The sequence below is a fragment of the Diplotaxodon limnothrissa genome, linkage group LG9, assembly GCF_057381915.1.
Source record: "Diplotaxodon limnothrissa isolate DT_005_m linkage group LG9, D_limnothrissa_male_GT1.1, whole genome shotgun sequence".
NCBI classification, from domain to species: domain Eukaryota; kingdom Metazoa; phylum Chordata; class Actinopteri; order Cichliformes; family Cichlidae; genus Diplotaxodon; species Diplotaxodon limnothrissa.
Genome location: NC_140604.1, coordinates 19,122,863 through 19,144,856, shown reverse-complemented (window position 1 = coordinate 19,144,856; position 21,994 = coordinate 19,122,863). Strand labels below are relative to the sequence as shown.

Genomic DNA, 21,994 nt, shown 5'->3' with positions numbered 1-21,994 from the left:
CATCTAACATGACCAGTTCAGTGATGGTCTGGGGAGGCCCATCCAAAGCTCGACCTGCGAACCACTTGTACTCCGAGTGCTCTTAGGTATTTGGGATGAAATCCTCAGGCCCACAACTGCTGCTGGTGTAGTGGGCACAGTGTGTAGGCAGTTGTTGCTGGCTATAGTAGATTTATTGTGAGGTCTCAAGTAACCACTTATTTGAAATAAAGTGGACAAACCTGCTTTGTGAAAACTTTATTTCAGGCTGAGATTATCACATGCAAACACCACTCTATCCACAGGCAGAGAGGGTGAGAAAGCCTTAGTACATTTCAGTAGAAAGGTAAACTATTGCATTTTTTTTCTTTAATTAAAACATAATAGCGCTGGAAAGATCAGTGCTAATGCAGATGCCATACTTTGTAAATATGGCATCATATTACACACAGATGCAATTAAAATATTGCATTTTTGTTTGGACTGTACAGCTATTGTATACAATTTATATGGAGGTCGCTGCTCTGCAAACAATTCACGATTACTATCATCCCAATGAAATTCTTCACACATTAAAATGAAACAACACAGAAAACAAAAATGCATAAACGACACAGACGGTGACAAACATTATGCATTAGATATCGGATATCAGATTGGAAGATTTCTGCTAATTCACGGCTCACTAAGTAGCACAATTAGTCTGAATTTGGTCCAGAAATGCAAGGGTTATGCTACAATAAGAGAATGTAAGAAATCATAATGCCTACAGTACAAAATACCTTGTAATGCTGAGGCACTTCTTCTATTTAGAAACTGAAGTACAAAACAATCTGAAGTGATGTGCAGACTGATATGTAGCAAAACCGTTGATGAAAACATCCTGAACCTGGTCTGACCTACACACAAACATTCACTTCAACAGAAATCTCACTTTTACAGCTGAAAGCTGGCCAGCAACGTCTTCATTGCAACTGTTGCTAAAAGCAATAAATATTAACTTAGAATTAAAAAGAATCTCACATTTCAGTACATTAATACATTTATTCCTCATTTCTACAGTAATTACAATATTTTACTATAGCAGCATTACCTGGGCAACTAATGAAAGGGAATTGGGGACATTTCTAGTAACATCAAATGAAACCTTAAGCTGAAAACGCCGATTTGTGTGCAATAATATCTCAGTTACGGAAATAATTGAGAAGCTACTCTACAGCTGGACTCAGACCATTTCTTACAGAGAAAAAAATCCAATACAGTAGATTCATCTTGAAACAGTTGGATAATCACAGACAGCAAGCCCATACTTTCATCTTCCTTTGTGACTCCACATCCACGCTGCAACGCGCCTGAGAGACTGCTTCCTCGCTCTCGTTAGTTTTAGGGGCTTTCTTCATAGTGCAAGAGCTAATTACTGGGCCATGGGTCTAAGCAGGGGAAGAGTTACAGCCATTAGCAACCCATCCATAATATTTTGGGGATTTGTTATTGTCGTGCCCACGGTGATTTAAGGTGTCACTGGGTTCAGTTGATTCGTCTTTTGGAGAAAAAGAAAAAGGAAAAAATGAAATTAGTTAATATCAGAAATACCTGAAAAGTGTGGGACACTTTACAAAAGCAAAGACTTTTTTTTTTTTTTTTAAACCTTCTTAAAGTCAGACAATCTTTTAAGCACTTTATAGCAAAACCACTGTAGCCAAAGAAATGGAGTGAACCTCATATGAGTCAATACGATTTTAGTAAGATTAAAAAACAAACCAAAAAACTTCCACTCACTCATCTTTATTGTTAACGACCGAGGAAAAGTCTGTTAAGTGCAGGTTGTGAATTTTCACCTAATTTTGGACTATGTGTGTTGTCCATATATTTCTTACCTTCTCCTCCTCTGCAAGTATAGGTGGATAAGCCACTGTACCACAAATGGCCATATAAGAGCAAAGGCCAAACTGGTTGGTGAAATGTCAAAAGGCCACCAGGACGGTTTCTAGGAGGACAAAAAATATACATTGCTATTACAAATGAGACTTGTTAACTTCTAATAATGAACACATGGTTTAAATTAATTGAATCAGCTGGAAATTCAGTAGATTGTTTTCAAAAATTTAATGAAGACTGCAACCGTTTACCTGACTCCTATTATTCACTGGGGGAGATGCATAAGTAGGAGACAGAGCCACTGATCTTGCCTGCCAAAAGAAAGAGTTCATAATCTGTCATTATGGGTACATTTAAAAAGAAAGAACTTATATTTATTTTATTAGTGATTTATTAAGCAATTCATTTAACCTTTATGAGATTTAATTTAAGAAACTATTTTATTGAGCTAGTCTGTTTTTTTTATATTTGTTTGCTGTCAAAGTGATTTCCCAGCTTTTGGGATAACTGAAGTATATCTTATCTTAAATTTCTAAAGCCACATAGAAATCTATATATTATATATTTTTGATATTGGTTTTTTTTGCAAAAATTTTACTTCCTTTTTGTAAATGTTATTAAGCGGAGCAGTTAGCGGATTCCAACAAGCTAACTTTTAAATGAATGTCTTTTGCAAACTCCTTCTGGGTAAACAGTAAGCATCAACAGAAGCTGAAGGTTCTTTGTGTCCAAGGTCTGGACCGTGGCTAAAAAAAAATATATATTTATTTGCTTTATACACACAGAACTCATCCTGTGCTACATCCTGAATATGATACAAACTTCTGTTTGTTTTCTTAGAGTCATCTCTCCCAGTAACTATTATTTCAGCTGCTTTTCCACTTCGTCTACAAATCTGCAACATCTCTTTCTCAGAAACCATTTCTTGTGAGTTACTGGCCTTATCCACTTGCAAGTAGCCTTTAAGTCCTTATTATTCCATGTCCTTTTCCACTGGCACCAAAAGATGGTGACAGGTTAACCTGCAGTTTTGGATGAAAAGTGTCTGTCAGGCCATGTTAACTTTTTAATATTAGAGTAAATCAAAATATGGTACATTATCTAAATGTGTGAGACAGGATGGAAATGAATGATATTCAGTCCCACCTGAAGTGGGATACCTGATCGTCCTAATGAATTCAATACAGCAAAATATGGCCAGATGCATTTCATCTACCTCACATCAACGGCGAATTACAAATGACTGATTAACTGAACATGTCTGTTTTTGGACTGTGGGAGGAAGCAGCAATACAAAGAGGAAACCCGCGGAGGCACACGGAGATCCTGCAAACTCCACACAACAAGTGCTAACCACTGCACTGCTGTTTTATGTCAATAGTCTTATTAAGACAAGGTTCTTGGTTCTTGAAACAAAGACCAGTTCTTATATATAATTTATATTTAAAAAATCCATGTAGTTTAGCATAATTCACCACTACGTGCATCATATTTGAATTCAGCTCTTCAAACTGTTGCCTTTCACTTGTTTTATTTATGACACTATGACCACCTGTGTTTCCCTTCTTTGTCCTAATGTCACTGTGTATAAAGTGTAACCACTGCTGTTTGAACTGCAGCCAATTTTGGACAGGAGACTCTTGCACAATCCCAGCTTCCTGTTAAAATGAAATACACATAAAAATAAACCTGTAGCATTATGATAAGAAAGCACCTACTGTATAGAGAGGTTACTTAGTTAGCTTCAAGTTTTGTTTACTTTGTCTTCTTCAATATTTTACAGTAAGTTATTATCCTGTCACTAGCCAGCTGTCCAGTCCTGTAGCTGATGCTACTTTATTTAATAGATCACTGAAGATAATTAAAATTGCCTAAACATTATAAAATGAGTAGTACAATCAAATTCCATTGCCAGCTCATTTTACTCACCATAGATAGCTTAACATTGCTGTCAGCCTTGCAGTCTAAACCGCAGAAAGCCACCACGAGTAGTTTAATCATTTGCTGTATAGTTCTAAGTTTACATATAGTGTAATTATGACAGGAAATTTTGATTTAGATTTAGTCATAGTTTTTTGACTAAAATGTCATAAGATTATGTGTGTGTGTGTGTGTGTGATTATTGTCGCTTAAATCTAAAGCTGATTTAGTTAAATAAAACAAAAAGTTGTAAAAGTTTGCCGTGTTTTTACAGAGGAGAGCTTCACATGACTTACAAAGTTTTTTTCCTGACATCAAATGTGAAATGTGTCCGTATGCCTAGTCGAGTCAAATATGCATGTCTGTCCTTACTGCACTAGATTAATTTTCAAAGAATTATTATTTTTAAATAAATTGTAAATAAATATAAATGATGAATAAAATAAAAATAAAATAATACTGACATTTTTAAAAAAGGCAAAAAATAAAAAAAGAGAAGGTGAGCTTACTCTTTTTTTTTTTTCTACACAACTTACTTAGCTCTGATTGGCTGTCACCTCGCCAGACTATTTTCATCTCATTGTTATACGCTGACAAAAGTGTATGTGCACTTTATCATAGTTTTCTCTTTATGCATTTTTTTTTTTATTTAGCCATTACCTTGTTTAAATCAGGAAAAAAAAAAATAAATAAATAAATAAATAAATAAAAGGTTGTTATTTTACTGATCAACGATCAATGACATTGACACAGCTATGTTTATATTTAAAAAAATAGTGTTATATTTAACTTGCTTATAAAGACCAGAAAGTATTCACACAGAGTGGAAAGATGTAGATAACACTTGATGTTATCTATTATTTTTTCTTAGTTAAGCCTCAAAGAAGCCACATTGTATTTTTTGTTTCGAGTCACTTTCATTGAATATCATCAGACCTGGCTTGCAGTTAGAGCCTCCAGTGTGTGCAGTCTCTCCAGGACGCTCTGCATGTCCTCCTGCAGTCTGGCCAGCGCCACGACGATCTGCTCATTCAGGTTCGCTCCAGGTGTTCCTGCACCTCCCCAGTGGCCCCCGTCTCCATCTCCAGCACTGTGCATGGGCATCTGAGAACCAGGGCGAAGGCCTGGAGACCTGGAGCCTAAAAATAGAACGGAATTTGAATAACTGACACATGCTCGGGTGTCAGCGCATACAATGGAATGACAGTCTTTGTGACACTGAAAGGCCACTAAATGGAAAAACAAAAGCCACACAGAGCTGCCGGCTCCACAGAATCATGCTGTCATCCTTGTGATTGCATTTCATAACATTTAAATGTGAGTGTAAAACCCTGTGAATGCAGCCTTACCCCTTCCTCTTCTGACTGAAGAGCCACCAGGCACAGTCACATTCAGCCTCTGTGACATTGCTCCACCTGCCTCTCCATCTTCTCCTCCACATCTGACAACCTGCAATGGACCCTGTACATCCTCCTGAGTCTCCCGTCTCTCCTCCAGAGGCGGCTGGAGGTGGTTCTCTTCTTCATCCAAATCATCCAGAGAGCGGTTATGCTCCGAGTTCTTCAAAAAAACAACAAGATGAGTAAAAAACAGTCCAGTTGGCTAAACCCAGCTGATATTTCTGTGATGTTTAAGTTTTTACTTGCCTCTTCCTGTCCGAACTGGTCCACAGAGTCACAGTACACCTCGCTGTCTGAGTCGCTGGTCAGGTGACTGGGTGCAGACGCAGCTACACTTGGATCTAATGTCATTACAAAGAGGGCAAAAGGGCACACAAAACTCAAGACTTGTTCTCCATTATGATGACTAGTCTGCACTGTAATTACCAGAGTGACAAAGAGGAAGTTCACTGAATTAGGGGCTTTTTCCTCAGTTTCTACAGAACCATTAATTTTCTCCATTAAGCCTGTCCCAGGAGCAGCGGATGTGTTAAGTGTTGAGATTCAATGTGTGCTGCAGCTCTGGGAATGAAGCTTAGCAGATTATCTGATCACATGGTGCTCAGACAGCTTGAGTGTTGGCGAGTCCTCAATGACTGTTTTGGACCGCTGTAGGGATGTACTGTGGGCTGAAACAGAGCCCTAAGTTGGAATATCGGTTTTCCTACCTGGATTGTGTCCGTTGAGCAGAGGCTCGCCAAGTGAACCCTCCTGGGACTTGTCGCTGTTCAGAGCAGCTCTGGAATGACTGCCATTGGTCAGATGGGTGGCCCCGTTAGCGACTTTACCGTTTGACAGCGGAGCTTTTTGTCTCCTAGCTAAAGTTTTCTTCTTTGGTTGTGATGGTCCAGATTTTTTGTCTGTGGAAAAAATATAGAAGATAGAGGAAATCTGCATCTAACATGTAATAATGTCATTTCAGATATTCATACTCAAAAGGAGCAACTTTGTTACCTTTTCTGACCTCCCTTGTCACCATTTCTTCTTCTTCTTCTTCCTCCTCCTCTTCCTCCTCCTCATCGTCATCTTCCTCCTCCTCCTCATCATCATCATCCTGCAGCGCATCTTCCTCTGACCTCACTTCCTTCTGTTTAAGCCTTGCAGGCCGTGTCTCCAGAGTGCCGTTCATTTCCATGTTTCTAACAATGCTCTTTGCGACACTTTTTGATGCCATTGAATTCATCATTGTGCCAAACCCTACAGACACACACACACACACAAACAGAAAGAATTTTATAAGCTCACGAATACTTGCTTAAGATGTTAACATATTAAAATGAAATGTGTCCATTTCTGATTGTAAGGGGAACCTTAACTGTGGTAAGCTACAAGCAAGCTTTCTATGACTGCTAATAAGGACTCAAAGCATCTGAGCTACAACACCAGACAGGAAGTAAAGTATATCAACAGACCCGTGTGTTTACACAGTAATGTACTTGCCTTCCAGTTGCCTAGCAAACTGAGTCAAACGGGCTGAGCGTATAACAAGAGGCAAAAAAAGAGGTTAAACTCCACATCACAAAGTAAAACGTGTGGGCAATCCACCTGGCGAGGAAACACCAACCTGTGCTCAGGTCTGATATCTGCGCGATCTTTTTCTTTTCGTCCACCAGCTCGTAGAACGGGCCGAGGACCTTTAACAGCTCCTCCACCTCGTCAGTCATGGGCATCCCCTCTAGGATCTGAAAACCAAATCCAGAGCGAGCACAATGAGAATATTATCCCACAGTCACAAACAACCAGGAAGTGCTTTAAATTCAAAGTACCGGTATTGCGGCATAAATTATTTGGTGTAACAGGGTTATTCCTGATTCAGATGACTGTAAAGGCAATGTATCTGTGTTACTCTTCACATGGCTTGTGTCATTTGATTACACACAAGGACATGAAACACGGACAGATTAAAAAGGTGCTTCAAGAGGTGGGAGATGGACGGCAAACGTACCAGTTTCATTTCATCAACATAGGATGCCATTGCTTCTTCTTTGGACATTTCTCCAAGAGAATTCCAGGCATCCCTATCACAATAAATACATAAATAAAATAAATAAAAGCAAGCGAAAGAAGAAAACATGCACTGTTATATAATTTTATAAGGTGGAACACACAGAAGAGAATGTCATGTGTCAGCAAAAGTGTGTTTGAAGGCCTTTGTGCCAGTTCCAGTTTTCAGCTGAGTCAATATGGAAAGACTATTTGAGGACACAAACTAATTTACTAACTTTGGATCACAGTCTGACAGACACTTAAACATTCATTAGAAACTGTACCTACCCATGAAACGTGTTCATTTAGCCTTTATTTAACCACGAAAATATCATGTTTAAGATTAAAAATAACTTTTTCAAGGGTGTCCTGGGCAGAACAGGCAGCGGTGCAATCAGCAGCTGCGTAGAAACCAGGCCAAAAACAGGGCAGGAGAGTTCAAGCAACTGCCTCAAAGTCCTTTAAAATTCATTTATGAGACCAGATGCTTAACAGGTACAAACAAATTGACCTTTTTGGTATTAATCAAGTTATCTGAATCTAAACATTTAAATGACTACAGAAGGAATAAGTCTTGAGACCAAAAACAGTAACATCCCGCACTTCTTTTGACCAACCTAGTAGATCAAAAACTGCCTTGCAAATAAGAATATAGCTATATCTGAGTCTACAGAAGGACAAAGCAGATCATGGTGAGCAAGGGCTTCAAGGTTTGTGATCAAACTCAATGCTTAATGACAGACAGTATCCAGCATGTGTAAGGACTGAGAAAACACACAGGTACAAGCCCCTCCTTGAGAGAAACTGTCCAGCTTTGTGGGTAAGAGGTAACTGATATATTTTAATGAGTCCAGAGATCACCTGACACAGCCTGAGCTTAACAGAGTGAGATTTTCATTTCTGAATATCACAAGCTGTCTTGATGTGATCGTCAGAGAATAATAAAATATGATAAAACATTACAGCAACAGGGTTTGTGTCTGGGGGACTATTCTTAAAAGTACACTGATCCACATAGATTTAAAACAAGGAGCGTGGGGAAGTGCATGCATCTTCCTGTTACACCATTAGTGCAGGAGAAATAGAGTAGAATAGACTTTATTACACACATCGAGGGAAAATTGTCTTTGGTTCACCAAGCCATAAACAAATCAAACAAATCATAGCAACACAGCATCTCATTATTTAGTATACTGATTGCTCTTGGCACAAATTATTCCTTTTATACCCTGAAATCAAATTTTTTTCCCCATAGAATTGAGTTCTGAAGGAATCCTAAGCGCACAACCACCACCGCCCCCTAACTTACCATTTCGCCTTTCCAACTACATCCCAGAAGCCAGGTCGGGGTATGCTGCATGGTCCCACAGTGGCCTGTTTATAGTAGCTGTAGAACTTGAGCATCATGTCATTGGAGGGCTGAAAGGGACCTGAGGAAAAGAAAACTCTCATCACATAAAAAAGCCTTACCCTCCACGTGCAGAGTTGTGGCTGATTTCTATTTCTTTCAAATCTGTGATGGCTTGGGGACAAAGTGGATTATTTAAAGCGCACAAGCTGCTGCACCGCACCTGCCCGGGGGTAGCTGAGCTGGTTGAACTGGCCTGTGTGTGTATATATGTGTGTCTGTGTGTGAGAGAGAAAGAGAGCTTCGAGTGAGGTGTTCACTCACCATTCGGGGGTAAACTCTTGATCACCTTCACGGCGGCATCAAACCTCATCTGGGTCAGGCGCCCTTCATCTTCCACGCGGACGCTCTCCACCTCCATCGTGTCACTCGCAGACAGCACAACAACAACACCTGCAAGCAGTAAACAAACTCACGACAACTGCAAAAACAAAACGTTAAAAGCGTTTGTTTATAGCATTTATGCTAGCTCGGAGCAGCAGTTTGGTTTGTTTTCGTCTGCAAACGAGCAGACTTTTGCGACGCTAATGCGACCAGCTATACTTGAAAGTTAACTGTCTACAATATGTTACGACCACCAGTAGGAGGAGGCTGAGCCAGTTGGATATCTAGGACACAACGTTTAACGTGTGGCACAGCTTTAGCGACACTGTCGTTCCCGCTAAACGGTATCTACGCTGACACACTTTCGAGGAAAAAAACCGCTTAAAACCGTCGTTACTTACCGTTAAAATCACGGGCCTATCTGTTTGTCAGAAGGCGACTTGTCATTAGCCCTTGACCAGACGCCATGAACAGCACACACTGTGGGAATTGTAGTCTTATTGTTGTATATCGACGGCGCCTACAAACTCCACAATCCTCTGCGTCCACATGAAGAAAACAAACAAAACAAACTGTGAAAATATGGTTTGGATATAAAAACAACATATTAAAGTCAAACGAGTGAGAAAGCTGATGAGAAGTGAAATATATAATGTTATTTCGCTCTTATGGCTGAAAACACAAACTCATGTCGCGACAGTTCGACACGCAAAACTACATATCCCAACATGCTCTAGACAGATCCATGTTTTTTCTTTCCCCCTCCCTCTTCGTTGGAAAACTGATAGGTCGATAGCAGAAAAAAGCTGGAGCTCTCACTTTGTCCTTAGATCCTTTATCTTATCTGTCTGAAACACGCCTTCTTCCCTAAAGCTGCGACACTGAACGCGATCCTACAATAACTGCATGCAATATTCTTCTACCTAATTCCTCGTCCACACCTCGCGACATACATTCTGATGTAAAGTGGACTTACATTACATATACACATTACATATAAATACCCTGCTAATATATATTCCCACATCTGTATAGGTATGTATCTTTCTGTATCTGTGGTTCAGTATGAACTCAGGGCTAGAGGTATGCTTAAAACATATATAAAATAAATATTTTCTTCAAATCAAATCAAAATTCTTTATATTTTGCTTTCAAGTAGCCAGATGTTCTTGTATTATTATTTTTAAGTGCTCTTGAGCAAAAGTTCCCCAGGCTTTCTGAATTCTTTCTAAGTTTTTCTTTGGGTATGGGCTGCTGAGGATTTTTTTCCTGTTCATTAAACCCCTTATAAAACTGACCTGTGCATCATTTAAGCATAAGGAAAGAAGCCCAACTCAAGAGAGGACCCACTGTTGTATCTATGCATAACTTTTTGTGCACTTTATGTTCAATATGTATTTTTGTTGTGCCTGAAATGAACAAATAAATGAATGAATGAAATGAAAATGAATGAATAACAGACAAACCGGTAAAGAACCAATTTTTAAATTTAAATAGTGTCTTTAGGCACTTGTTTTACTTTTAGTCTCATCTAAAAAATCCCAAAGATAACACAGTTTGACAGGCATAAATAGAATTTTTGAACCAAAAACCTAAAAACTCAGCACAGTGTGCAGTGCACCCTTAAAAATTGAGGACAAGTGGAAGACAAAAGAAGAGGTGCTAGGCCTAAAAAGCGATCAACAGCAGATAAACAGTGTCTGGAAGTCTTGTCCTTAAAAAAAAGAAAGAAGATAAAACCCCGAAAGAGACTGGACTCATCAAAAAGACATTCAAAAGAAGACAATCAAGCGTATTATAATTGTACAAACTGGTTCTGTCTTTCATGCTATATTTCGCATGTATGTTCGCTCATGTTTCAATAACATGTTTGACATTTTCCAGGAAAAATATCTAGAAATGAAGGCTGGGTCAAAATTTTGCTCAGTACTGTCACAACAATGAATTTAAAATGTCTAAAAATGTTCTATTAATTTTAAAAATGTAGCATTTTCTCTGTTGTTATAAAAATGTTGCCATTTAGAATATTGTAGAATATACTGCAGTAAGATAACGTTTTATTCTGCACCATTTCCTTCAAAAAATAAAATAATAACTCACCTAAAATTACTTTCTTTATTCCAAAATTACCATTTTCATCCAAAGTGAATTAAAATTTCTAAGTAAAACTGGTCAAATACATATATTCACTGTAAATTATCAATTTGGCTTTTTTTTCTACAAATGTTTTCCTAATATATCTCAAATACTCTCAAATACACTTGTTTCTCCTGTTCCTTGTGCTGAATTAAAATGAAATAAAATCGAGAGTAAAATGTTCGTACACAATATTGCGGATGTAGTGATCCTCCTCATTAGTACACACGATCTTCGCTTTGACGTTAAGCCAAAGCGAGGGCAGGCAGGAATCCCACAATAGCAGGCAAAGGTTTTTTTTTTGTTTTTTTTTGAGGCAGAGCTGGGCTGGTGGCTGTTTCAATCAAAGGAAAGGCAGAGAGGGAAGGGAGGCTCTGCGGAGAGATGTTAAGATGGCAGAGCTACAAATGTTGTTAGAGGAAGAGATTCCGGCCGGTAAAAGAGCGCTCGTGGAGAGTTACCAAAACCTGACGAGAGTAGCAGACTACTGCGAGAACAATTATGTCCAGGTAAGTGAGTGAGCCACAGGGTTGTTGTATCTGTGGTCCGCCTTTTGTCGCGGAAAGCTCCGGACTGAATGGTTGTTGGGACAGGAAACGTGGATAAAGAAGTGGACTGGCTCGTCAAATGATCCCTAAAAGCTCGGAGCTGTGATAACACTTTACCCACGGGGCTTTTACGGCCGTGGGACGTTTTAAAGAGCCCCCGTCTGCCCCGCACCATTGATCACATTCATTCCGTTTACACAGAGGGTGTGTCTACTTTTTCTTTTTTAACAAAAAAATTAGTAGTACACTGGCTCGCTTCTAAACTGCCTCCACTGTCACTGCTGATAAGGAAGGCCCGTGTGTGTGTGTGTGTGTGTGTGTTTTTTTTTAAGGCAGGCCATTGATTATGTTACACCCTATCCTAAAAAATAGTTTTATTTCGAGGACAAAGTTACACCAGTTTCGTTGCTTTAGTAGTGAGTTGGGTTTACGTGCGTTAAAGTGAAAGCCACAGTATAACTACAAGTCCACATGAACGTAGCAGCCCTTTACATTCCTTAAGGTCAATAAACTCACCATTTAATACCACAAAAACAGTTTAAGCCCCCCACTGGTATACTTCAGGGACGTTAAAGTGATGCTATACTGTCTACATTATGGACTTGCGAGCACTTAGTGCAAATGCTCTGATGTTTATTGTTGCTGCATTACTTCTAAACTGTTAAATGTACTGTAAAATCATAGAATGTGCAGAAAGCAGCTTGTTCAGGATAATATAGTTGGCTTGGAGCTGGGTTGTGAAGCAGAGAAGACTATAAAGTCCTTGTTAGTTGGTCAATAAAGGTTGGCAGTATTGATTTTTTTTTTTTTTTGAAATCCCTCATTCAGATTATTCATGCTTTAATTTCTGCTAGGTTTCTTTTTCATAACAAGGCAGCTAATTTACTGTAACCTAATACAGGGGGTATTACTGTGTCTGCGTGCTGTTTTTTCTAGAATAAATGTGGGCCAGGATGTGATGTGACGTGATTACCATGCTGCAACTTCATTACAAAGTCTAATAACCACCAATGGCTTTGCTTTTTTTAGGGCACTAGCAAATGTGGTGAGCCGCTGCTAAAAAAGACAGAGCACCAATGTGACAGGCAAACATTTGCAGTGAAAAGAGAGCCCACATTTTTTTTTCTCAGCAGGAAGACAACCCACCCATATCAGCTAAAGAGGGTGTGTCCTCTCCAGCTGTACTCCCCAAGGACTCCCTGTAATTTTGTTTTCTTCCTTGTCCTCGCAAGATTAGGCAACTTTGCCCTGCGGCAGGGTGCCTGCACAAATGCTGCAGGGCAAAGCTTTGACTACTTTGTCTCATTTTTGAGGCCGTCAAGCAGCTTTTCTTGCCACTTTTGCCATAAAGTTGAGAGTTTTCGTTTTCTTTGTTTCCTGTGAAAAGCAGTGCTGTGGAACTAAACGTGGGAATTTCCTTGTTATGGGATTTTCTGTGCTACAGCCAGTTGTAGAACGAGAGGTCTCAATGTGATTTCCCACAGTGAAGCAATACTGACAAACTTTAAAATTAAAATAGTCACTTAAATCATAGTTTGTCTGCTGTAAGTTCATTTTTATCAGCATGCCTCGTTTTAAACGCTCGCACTCAGATCTTGTGGTCGAGATGGGTTTGCTTTTTTGTGTTGAGCTCTGAAGTTATTTAAGCTGGTGCGACACAGATAAATTTATATCTGTATGTAGAAAAAGAAACTCGACGATCAGCTGATTCTCATATAAGCAAGCGTTTGGCAACTGTGGGGAGGAAGAACTCCCTTTTAACAGGAAGCCTTAGGCTCATGAAGAGTGCACAACTGGTAGAGGGGTTAGGAGAAACTTTTTAAAACTTTTTAATCGTAACAATATTGATTACTAATTTCCAGTTTTTGCCCCTTCCTTCCTTCCTTCCTTCCTTCCTTCCTTCCTTTATTTATTCTTTTCCGTCGTTTTTGCTGCCTTAAATGAATTGCTCAGTTTGTTTGTGCTTTGTCCAAAGTGACTTGCAGTTAGTGCATTTGGGGACTAGAACCAGCCCGATTTCATCAGATTTCATCACATTAAAACTAGTAAAATAGGCTTTTCTTCTTCTACTTTCTCAAAAATTACTTGTAGATTGAGCTTGATAACGCATGCTTTTTTTTTTTTTTTTGCCGTGTAGATCTTTAGAAGATGCTCCCGAAATGGTGTCATAGGACTCAACCCCCTCCAAACTAATGAGCTGAAAACTCGCAAGAACATCTCAGCGGCTGCCTTCTGATGTCTTTATGTGTGCGTGGCTGTACATAAAAGGTGCAGCAGGAGTGGATGATGCTGACGGGCCGCAGCTCAGTATTTGATGTAAATTTAGTTCAGACTTTAACTAAACTGTACAAAAAGTTCTGCGGCGTGCGTCTGATCCTGCCTCTGTATTTTAGTCGAGCACCTTGTTTGAAGCGCTGACGTCAAAAAAAGAGAGGGATTTTTAAGCTTTTCAGCACACGTCGCCAGCTCTCTGTGAAGCGAGTGCACTTTTCATAAGCCCTTTCTGTCTGCTGCAGACACTCTCTCCTGCTCTCTGTGTCTGATAGAAACGCACACACTCGAAAACACGCGCATATCAACATGCCTCAGCTTGAATCGGCCCGTCTTTTCTGCACTCCTCCTTCACATTTCCATCCCTGCTTCTTTCTCTCTGTGCTTGTGTCATCGGGACTTTGGGGTTATGCGGACTATAGTGCAGCTCAGCGGGCTGAAGCAGATGGTGAGAGCTCTGTTTAACCAAGGACAGATCTCTGCCCCACTTTTCCAACTTGATAGTGACTTTTGTTGGTCTGAGAGCGCGTTTCGAGCTGTGCGTGCGTGGCATATGACACACTGATGGGTCAGAGTTATGCTTCCTGTTTGCCCTGCTGACTCTGAAGACCGACTCCCTGGAAATGCCTTTTCTGTGTGTCAGGAAGTGCCTCTTAAAAACAAGACAAGATTCGCATTAACATACCTCAGTTCAGTTTATTCTGATTGATCTTTTGATTAGAAAACTTGGAATATTTAGCTGTTTTCAAAACCCTTTTTCATTCATGCAAATCAGAGCCATGTTTGTGTAACCTCTGCGACAAGGACGCGTCTACCGTATGCAAAGTGGGCCACCTGGCCATGTTGGCTAGAGGACGCACTGAGAGGGTTGTCAGCACAGTAATGACACAATTCAGGCTTTAATAGTCATGCTTAGGCTGTATTTGTTATCTATAGAGCTCAGGAAACAACATCATAAAAATGAATTAGTCAGCTGAGTTATTTTTCAAGCAACAAAAGCCAAACATGCTCTGATTTCATCTTTTCAGATAAATGTATTTAGGAATTTCTAATAAAGGTTATTAAAAAGAAGCTAAAAACTAAAAGTATGTGTAAAGAAAATAAAAACAGCTGGACTGATGAAAAAGACTAAAACTAGCTGAAACAATTTTTTACTTGAACAAGAATTATTATTATTTTTACTTTTCGACGGTGTGTTTAAATTTGCCAAACCAACAAGGATCAGGAAGCTAAGATTCCTCTACAGCATGAGGAGATATATTTGTATTGTAATGTCTATTTTCCACTGACAAACACCACCCACATCATGGTGATTTAAAACCAAAACTAAACGGAAATGACCAAAACCCACTTTGGAAACTAACCGAATGGAAACTAAACTGAAATTAGAGCTAATAACTATAATTGATCGGTTTCTTATGTGTATATCATGGTTAACAGGATCTTGGGGAGCACTACTGCATATACATTTAATGCTATTTGTGGCCCTAAAGGCAGCTGCTTACTGTCTGGATAATTCTGCTGAAAGCTAAAAATGTAAAACTAAAGCTTATCTAAACTTAATAAATATTTAATCTTTAAACTAATAGTGACAAAGTGGTTAAAACCAATAAAGGTTTTCAAGCAAACATGAGTACCACCCAGATTGTGGTAAAAACGTTAACAGCAGCTTATCCTTGTTCCTTTTTTCTTGGTCTTTGGGCAGGTATCCATCAAATGTCTTAAGAGTTCGTCCAACGAAAGTTCAGAGTTTTTGTTGTTGTTTTTTTTCAGCATAAAATATTGTGCCCGTCAGTTTTTTTTACTTAAGGATAAAATCCACTTTTGTTTGTCAAATGTTCAAAAAGTGCAGTAAAACCGACAGATTTCTGTTAAGTAAGGTAACACAGACTCTGTGTTAACTGTATGTGAACAAGTCATGCTTATGTGCATAGTCACTGTTTAAAGGCCTTCTTTAAGCCAGATCTCAGCTGTCATAGGGCAAAAGGAGTGGTACACCAGGACAGATAGTCAGTCCTGCCGATCATATTTAACTCTCTCATCATTTAATCTCTACATTTATAGTCAATAAATCTTTAAAATTTTCAGCGGTCATTGTGCACGATCATTGTCCAGTCATTTCCAAACAAGGAAAGGTGTTTGTGGCACTTAATGTATTTTGAATGGATGCTTTTCTGACACTCCTGAAGCCACCATACAGGGCCATTGTGTATTGTATGTATGGTCGGCAAGGTCAGTCTCTCAATTGCCCCTCGAGGATAAATAAAGTCTTCTGAATCTGAATGTTTCCACTATCTGAATACCAGCAATGCACACGCCTTTACTACACTGATAATTGGGAATTCCTTAGAAAGGTCTTGCCTGCAACTTGGTCCAAATTCCTGATGAAATCACAGCGATGTGTGGCAGCGCTGTATAGTGAGATGTTTACAACGGGAAAAAAAGAAAAAAGGGGAAATGGAAGTGTTATGTAGAAAACCAGGAGGTCATAAGTCAGAGTAAATTCTGTCTTGCAAGAAAGTGTTTTTTTTTTTTTTGTTTTTGTTTTTGTGCTGAGGCAGCACGATGCCCACTTTTTCTTTAAAAAAGGAAAAAAGGAAGTGCGGGCTGCTCCTGAATGAGTTGTTTTAAAATATGAGCTTGTGATCGATGCTGGCAGCATCACATGTAAGAGGCGAGGCCTGGCCATCGATCAGTAGTTTGACAATCCCGGTCATATAACCTTGGTGTACCTGTCCTGTGCTGCTTTTCCCAGGAGAATTCGTGAAAGTTTTTCTCTTGGAAGAGGGCCAGTCTTGCCTAAAGGTGATAAATATAGGTTTGTGTTTTGTTTTTGTTTTTTAACATAGCTTTGCCTCTCTGGGTTACTTTGAGTCCTCATTTCCTGTCCTTTCTCTCTGCCTCTCCCTCTCTCCTGCTCTCTGTGGAGTGGCCTGGTTTTTCTTGCAGCACGGAGAGGCCTAGCGGCTCTGAGCCTACCAGCCAGACCCATTCATCCTTTTGACCACCTGTCACTCCTCCCCCTCAGCTGATGGGGTTGGTTTGATCCAGACTGTTGAACTGATCTGTTACAGTGTGGGAGTTTTGGACAGTTGGATTCATTCTGATGGTACTGTTTCGGCTTACAGTTGGATTCATAAGGAGTAAAGCCTTTCCCAACTTGTAGTGTTTTTTTTTTTTTTTTTGCTTGTTTATCAGTTAAGCACTTTGTGCTTTCTGCCAGATGAAGCAATTACCAAGTCTCTCAATAAAGGTTAATGAGTTTCCTTCATGTGCAAACTTCCCCTTTGTGTCTCTTCCCTGACACACTGAAGGAATTTCTAATAGCGTGCTGGCAGATTTTCAAGGTCAGGTAGACCTTATGGCCTTTCAGTCAGCCTCCATCTGCCCCTTTGAGGGAGGAGAAGGAATTATGAATTCACTTATCGTGCTGCAGTGTTATTTATTTATTTTTTAATTTTTAATTTTAGAGAGCCGAGACCTTGTAAAAGGAGGGACTGAAGTTGTTTCATGTGCAGGTTTTCTTTATTCCTCACACGTTCCAGAGTCACTTTCACCATCCTCTCTCGGCAGGTAGGTCGTTCTTAGTTTAATCATCTCAAGGAGTGGATATAATAATGTATACGGAAAATTGTTAATTCAACACTTAGCACCTTCTTAAACATTTAGGCTTTATAAAACAAAGTAAAGCTTCAACAGTTCTGTGATAAACTGACTTATTAATTGGCACAGATTTAAGCAGAGAGCATTTAGAAAACGGACGTTTTCCCATAAACATGTTTTTATAGGAGTATGGAGAATCTGTAGGCAAGGGACAAGATTTGTGGTTCTGGTATCTTTCTGGTTTCTGTTTGTAGTCCGTTTGTAGTTCTGTTGACCGATCGTGTTTGGTTGCATACAGGTGTACAGTCATTCTATTAATTTATCTTTTTATTATCTCTTTAAAAAAAAAAGGTCTTCATTTGTAAACCAATGGGAATAACAGATGGAACAGGACATCTTGCTTGGGTAACTTTTGAAAACCCCAAGAAATTAGCTGTTCCTCTGAGAGGCTAAAATAGGAGATCAGTTGATGGGCTCCCAGACTGATACTTGATCATTTCTGAAGTCAGTTTTTAAAGGACAAATACCCCAAAGTTAGTGGTAGCAGCCTCTCCAATATAAATATCTGATGGGTTTTCTTAGAGGTGTATGGTAGCGAATTGAACGCCCTATGAAGTTTGGATTTTCTCATTCGTAACTGGTAAATTGGGAATAATAATAACTTGGAGATATATTGATTAACTGTTAGCGTTGTCCACACAGAAAGCAATTTGCAGCAATGTGGCAACAAGATACCATCGAAAAATTTTAGCCAAGCAACTGAAGCAACTACCAACCACAGGGAAGAATACTGTCGATTGACATATGAGGGGGTGGTAAATACATTGGCAGTAACCAGCACCCAGAGCAGTAAATGTCAACTAGGGAACAAAGTGACCAGCAAATTGTTTCCAATGTAACCTTAGAACAAGGAAGTCAAACAGAAAACCTAGTCAGTTCAAGAAAATCTCACATTTGTCAGCCGGGGTTTTAGTTCAGAGTGAAGTCCTTTCATGGTTGTGTCAGATACCTGCTGCACCGAAAGTACCTTTATTTCCATCATATGTAAAGCAACGACTGTAATTGCCTTGAAATGCATGTTACTAGACTGGTAAGAAGCAGAAAGCAAGGTATTGTCTTAAGCTAGCTGCAAAGTAAAGCTCAACCACAGTTCAGCCATATCAGCTGATCTACTTAGCAAATATGATGGAAGCGTGGGGAAGTCCCAGTACAGACGGACACCACCAAAGATAAATCACAGCAGAAGCAAACTGGAAACGACAGTCTTCCTTTAACTTTAGTGGTACTGACATAGTTACATTCGGTCTCAGATTGCTATCACAGTTTTGCCTTCCGTTTGAGCTGTAATATATCGCTGCACGATGGCAGAGGGAACTAATTGATCAGGTAATAGCTTTGGTAACACGTGGTCAGATCTTAAACGTGTCTCTCGTTCATGGGCTCCACCTTCCGCACATCAATACAACGGCTCACTAGCTCTCGGCTGCCTCACTTATCTTGCCCCGTCCAGTCTGCAGTAATCAGCGGTCGATACATCACTGGGCAGCAAAGTGCCATGTGAGCTCTACAACCTTCCAGCTGGATTTAGGCTCATTCTTTCAGCTCAGCACAGTACTGCTTTGGGAAGAGGATTGATCCCTGCTAAGGTTTTCTTCCTTTAGACAAAGTTGCAGGAGTTGTCAGGCCTAATATCTAGGATTAGTTTTTCCTCATGTTCAGTCTGAAGATTATAGATAAGGAAAAAAAAGCTCTGTACTTCTGTCCCATTGTGTTTGTTTTTGGCTTCTGCGAGCTCATCCCCCACACTTGTGGTTCATGGCGAAACCCCTCAGCAGCTCTTGAGGATGTATGATATGTTGCGGAATTCCAAACATTCCTGAAAGTGTGTGGGATTTATTTTTTTGTGTGTGTGTGCTGAGCACACTTGTGAACAAGTGAGAGCGCATTAACCCAGATGGGTTTGTCAGCTGTGTAAATCAAAAGAAGCAGAAATGTTTATGCAAGTTCTAGCATTTGCTGCAACACCAACAAATGTATCCCACCACTGAACCCTTTGTGGGTTTTTTTTTTTTTTTTTTTTTTTTGTCATGTTCCTAATTTCTGGATGATTCAGTGAAACAGACATTTGGTCTCAGTTCCTTGAGTCCTCTTTTAGTCGTGTTAGATCATCAGGAGGAATACTCATTTTGTCCATTTCCTACTTCTGCTACTGCTTTTGGGCGGAACGGAAGCAGGAACCCGTCTGACCCCGAGGAGTTTTTCCTTTTTACGGCACTTAATGCAGCCAGCAGAGCCTGACATGGAGGCGTCTTGTTTAAGAAAAAAAAACCAGAAACTCGATTGCGCTTCAGTGGCCGTTATCTTGCCAGACTGGATGGGTGAGATGAAGAGTGTCTATCCTTCCAAGAGCTTCAAAAAACCCTGCAGAAAACAGGAAAGCCTTTCTTGTGACTGCCACTCCTTTATCTTTTTGTGAGTTTTTTCAGCTTGAGTACGTGCAGCATTCAATTATTTTGGGTTTTTGAAGAATTGTCACTCTGTGTGTTTGTGTTTTATGCTGTCAGGGTGGTGGTTGATTATCTCGCTTGCCCCAGCTCCCAGCTACATATTTATTGTGCGTAGTCAGCCCGCGCATTCCTCTCTACTCCCCTTATAAACCCAGCTCAGGTGCTGACAGCCTGTCTGCTGCTGCCTGGATATTCCATAGTCTCTTTCACTCAGTCATTACTCAGCTCAGAAATATGAGATAAAGTGCCCCAGGAGCGCTAAAGCTCTCTCAGAGCCCACCTCATTCTCTGCATCTCCCTGCCGTGGAAGAGTGTACTCAGCTTGCCGGTGCTGTTGTTTTGAGCTGATTGTGCACACCCTTTGTTCCTTGTCTGCTAAAGCGCTGTTTGTTCTCATTTTTTAGGATCTACTACATCTCTCCCATTGTCTTTTTTTTGAAGAAATGTGCAGATTGCTGGGTAATTGGACAACAAATCTGGTTGGTTTTGAGGATTTGATGCGTGAACCAGCAAAGGGACTAGGGATGCCAGGGATGTAACTAGAGCAGGAGGATCTAAGATTGCCGCCAGTGGCGATGCAATCAAGTGTTGCATCTGTCCTCCCGGCACCCACCGCTGACCTCATATCACGGCTCTGGCAGCTAATGCAGAGTGAATCATTCTGTTCAGAAAAAGAAGAATAGAGGGCAAAGAGGGATCTGTTATTTAACTATTTGGGAAATATATAGTGAAATAGCTGAAAAGCGGGCTGTGCAGCTCACTGAGAGTGTCAGTTTTTGATTAATGTGCAGGTAAAACATTTACCTTCGTGTAAACCAGGAAAGATCAGCCTGGCCTATTTGCTTCGTCATGTCAGCTTTCTTGACGCACAAGTCGTTGTAGCGGCTGCGTCTCAAAGGAGAGGAAACAGCAGCGAAGGGCAGCCTGTGGTGCACTAATTTTAAGTCCTGGCCTTGCACCTTCAATTTCAAAGTGATACAGACTGGTTAATTTGTGCTGTAATCAGCTTACATGTTCTGTACTTAACACCGCGGGAAACTTTGAGTCAGCAGGACGGGCGATCGTGCATGTTTTGGAGCGTTTTGCACTGCAGCCGTTCGAGAATGCAGCCCAAACAGCATCACGTTGTTTTCTTTTCTTTGGATTTAAGCTTTGGCAACCTTGAATGAATTTGTATGTCTGACAGAAATGGAGACAGTAGAGTTTACACATCACACTTGAGCGTTTGTGATCCGAAACATCAATGGGCCTGGTTGTCTGTGCTGTTCACAGCTGCAGTGCATTAACAAAAACAACATAATCATGCAGTTTTTTTTAGTTATAACAGCATTGCAAACAACATATTTGCATTTGCAGTCTGTATATCTATAATGAATGGATCTTGCACAACGTCTCTTCGGGGCCGTGTTTATTTATTTTAAACTAACTTGTGGCGTGATATGTAGGCCAGCAGTTCTGCACAGCTAAGCACAAGCTGTTCACTAATCTGTTTATACAGCAAAAATCTGCATCCTCTTGCAATTTGGAAATTGCTATCATGGATGTAAAGGCTGGTTTGTTTGTTTGTTTGTTTGTTTGCGGTTGTTGTTTCATCTGTTTCCCTCCAGCTGTTAATCCACGCACCACATTGCATATTGCGGCGTCAGTGGTAGGTGTCTGCGTGCACGCATGAACGAGTGTGTGATTTCAACAGATGGCCTTTTGCACTGAACCCTCTGGAGGAATCTTTCCTGCTTCCTGAGGCTGTTATCGCCCAACACATCTGCCGCTTTGATTCCCGCTAAAAGAAACACCGGCCGTGGAAAAGCCGGCGCTGCAGCTCTCCTGGTCAGGAGCTTTTAGCCAGCCATATGGACAGTTTGTGTATTAGTTGCGTTGATCGTTTGTTTTCTTTTGCACTGTCACCTCTCTTGTCTTCATATGGTCAAATTTTTTTTCCCCCTGTTTTGCCCCCTTAATGCTACCATTAGCTATCATCACCTCACCCACTGCTGC

General features: G+C 40.2%; 2 protein-coding genes across 4 annotated transcripts in view; one reads left to right on the top strand and one right to left on the bottom strand.

The window, feature by feature from the left end:
• Positions 1–229: 229 nt before the first annotated feature.
• acbd5a (acyl-CoA binding domain containing 5a) lies at positions 230–9,400 on the bottom strand. Its single transcript, XM_085362081.1, has 13 exons — positions 9,336–9,400; positions 8,875–9,003; positions 8,512–8,632; positions 7,162–7,234; positions 6,781–6,898; positions 6,171–6,413; positions 5,885–6,076; positions 5,424–5,518; positions 5,127–5,337; positions 4,714–4,916; positions 2,109–2,168; positions 1,857–1,966; positions 230–1,519 (listed from the first exon to the last, which is right to left on the bottom strand). The coding sequence occupies exons 2-13, from the start codon at positions 8,969–8,971 to the stop codon at positions 1,507–1,509; spliced, it is 1,536 nt and encodes a 511-aa protein (XP_085218207.1). The 5' UTR covers positions 8,972–9,003; positions 9,336–9,400; the 3' UTR covers positions 230–1,506.
• Positions 9,401–11,395: 1,995 nt separating this feature from the next.
• abi1a (abl-interactor 1a) overlaps positions 11,396–21,994 on the top strand; it is a 50,232-nt gene continuing 39,633 nt past the window's right edge. For all 3 annotated transcript variants that reach the window (XM_085362820.1, XM_085362819.1, XM_085362817.1), the window contains exon 1: positions 11,396–11,579. In XM_085362820.1, coding sequence (XP_085218946.1) covers positions 11,463–11,579 — 117 coding nt within the window. In that variant the 5' untranslated portion in view covers positions 11,396–11,462. The remainder of the gene's footprint in view (positions 11,580–21,994) is intronic.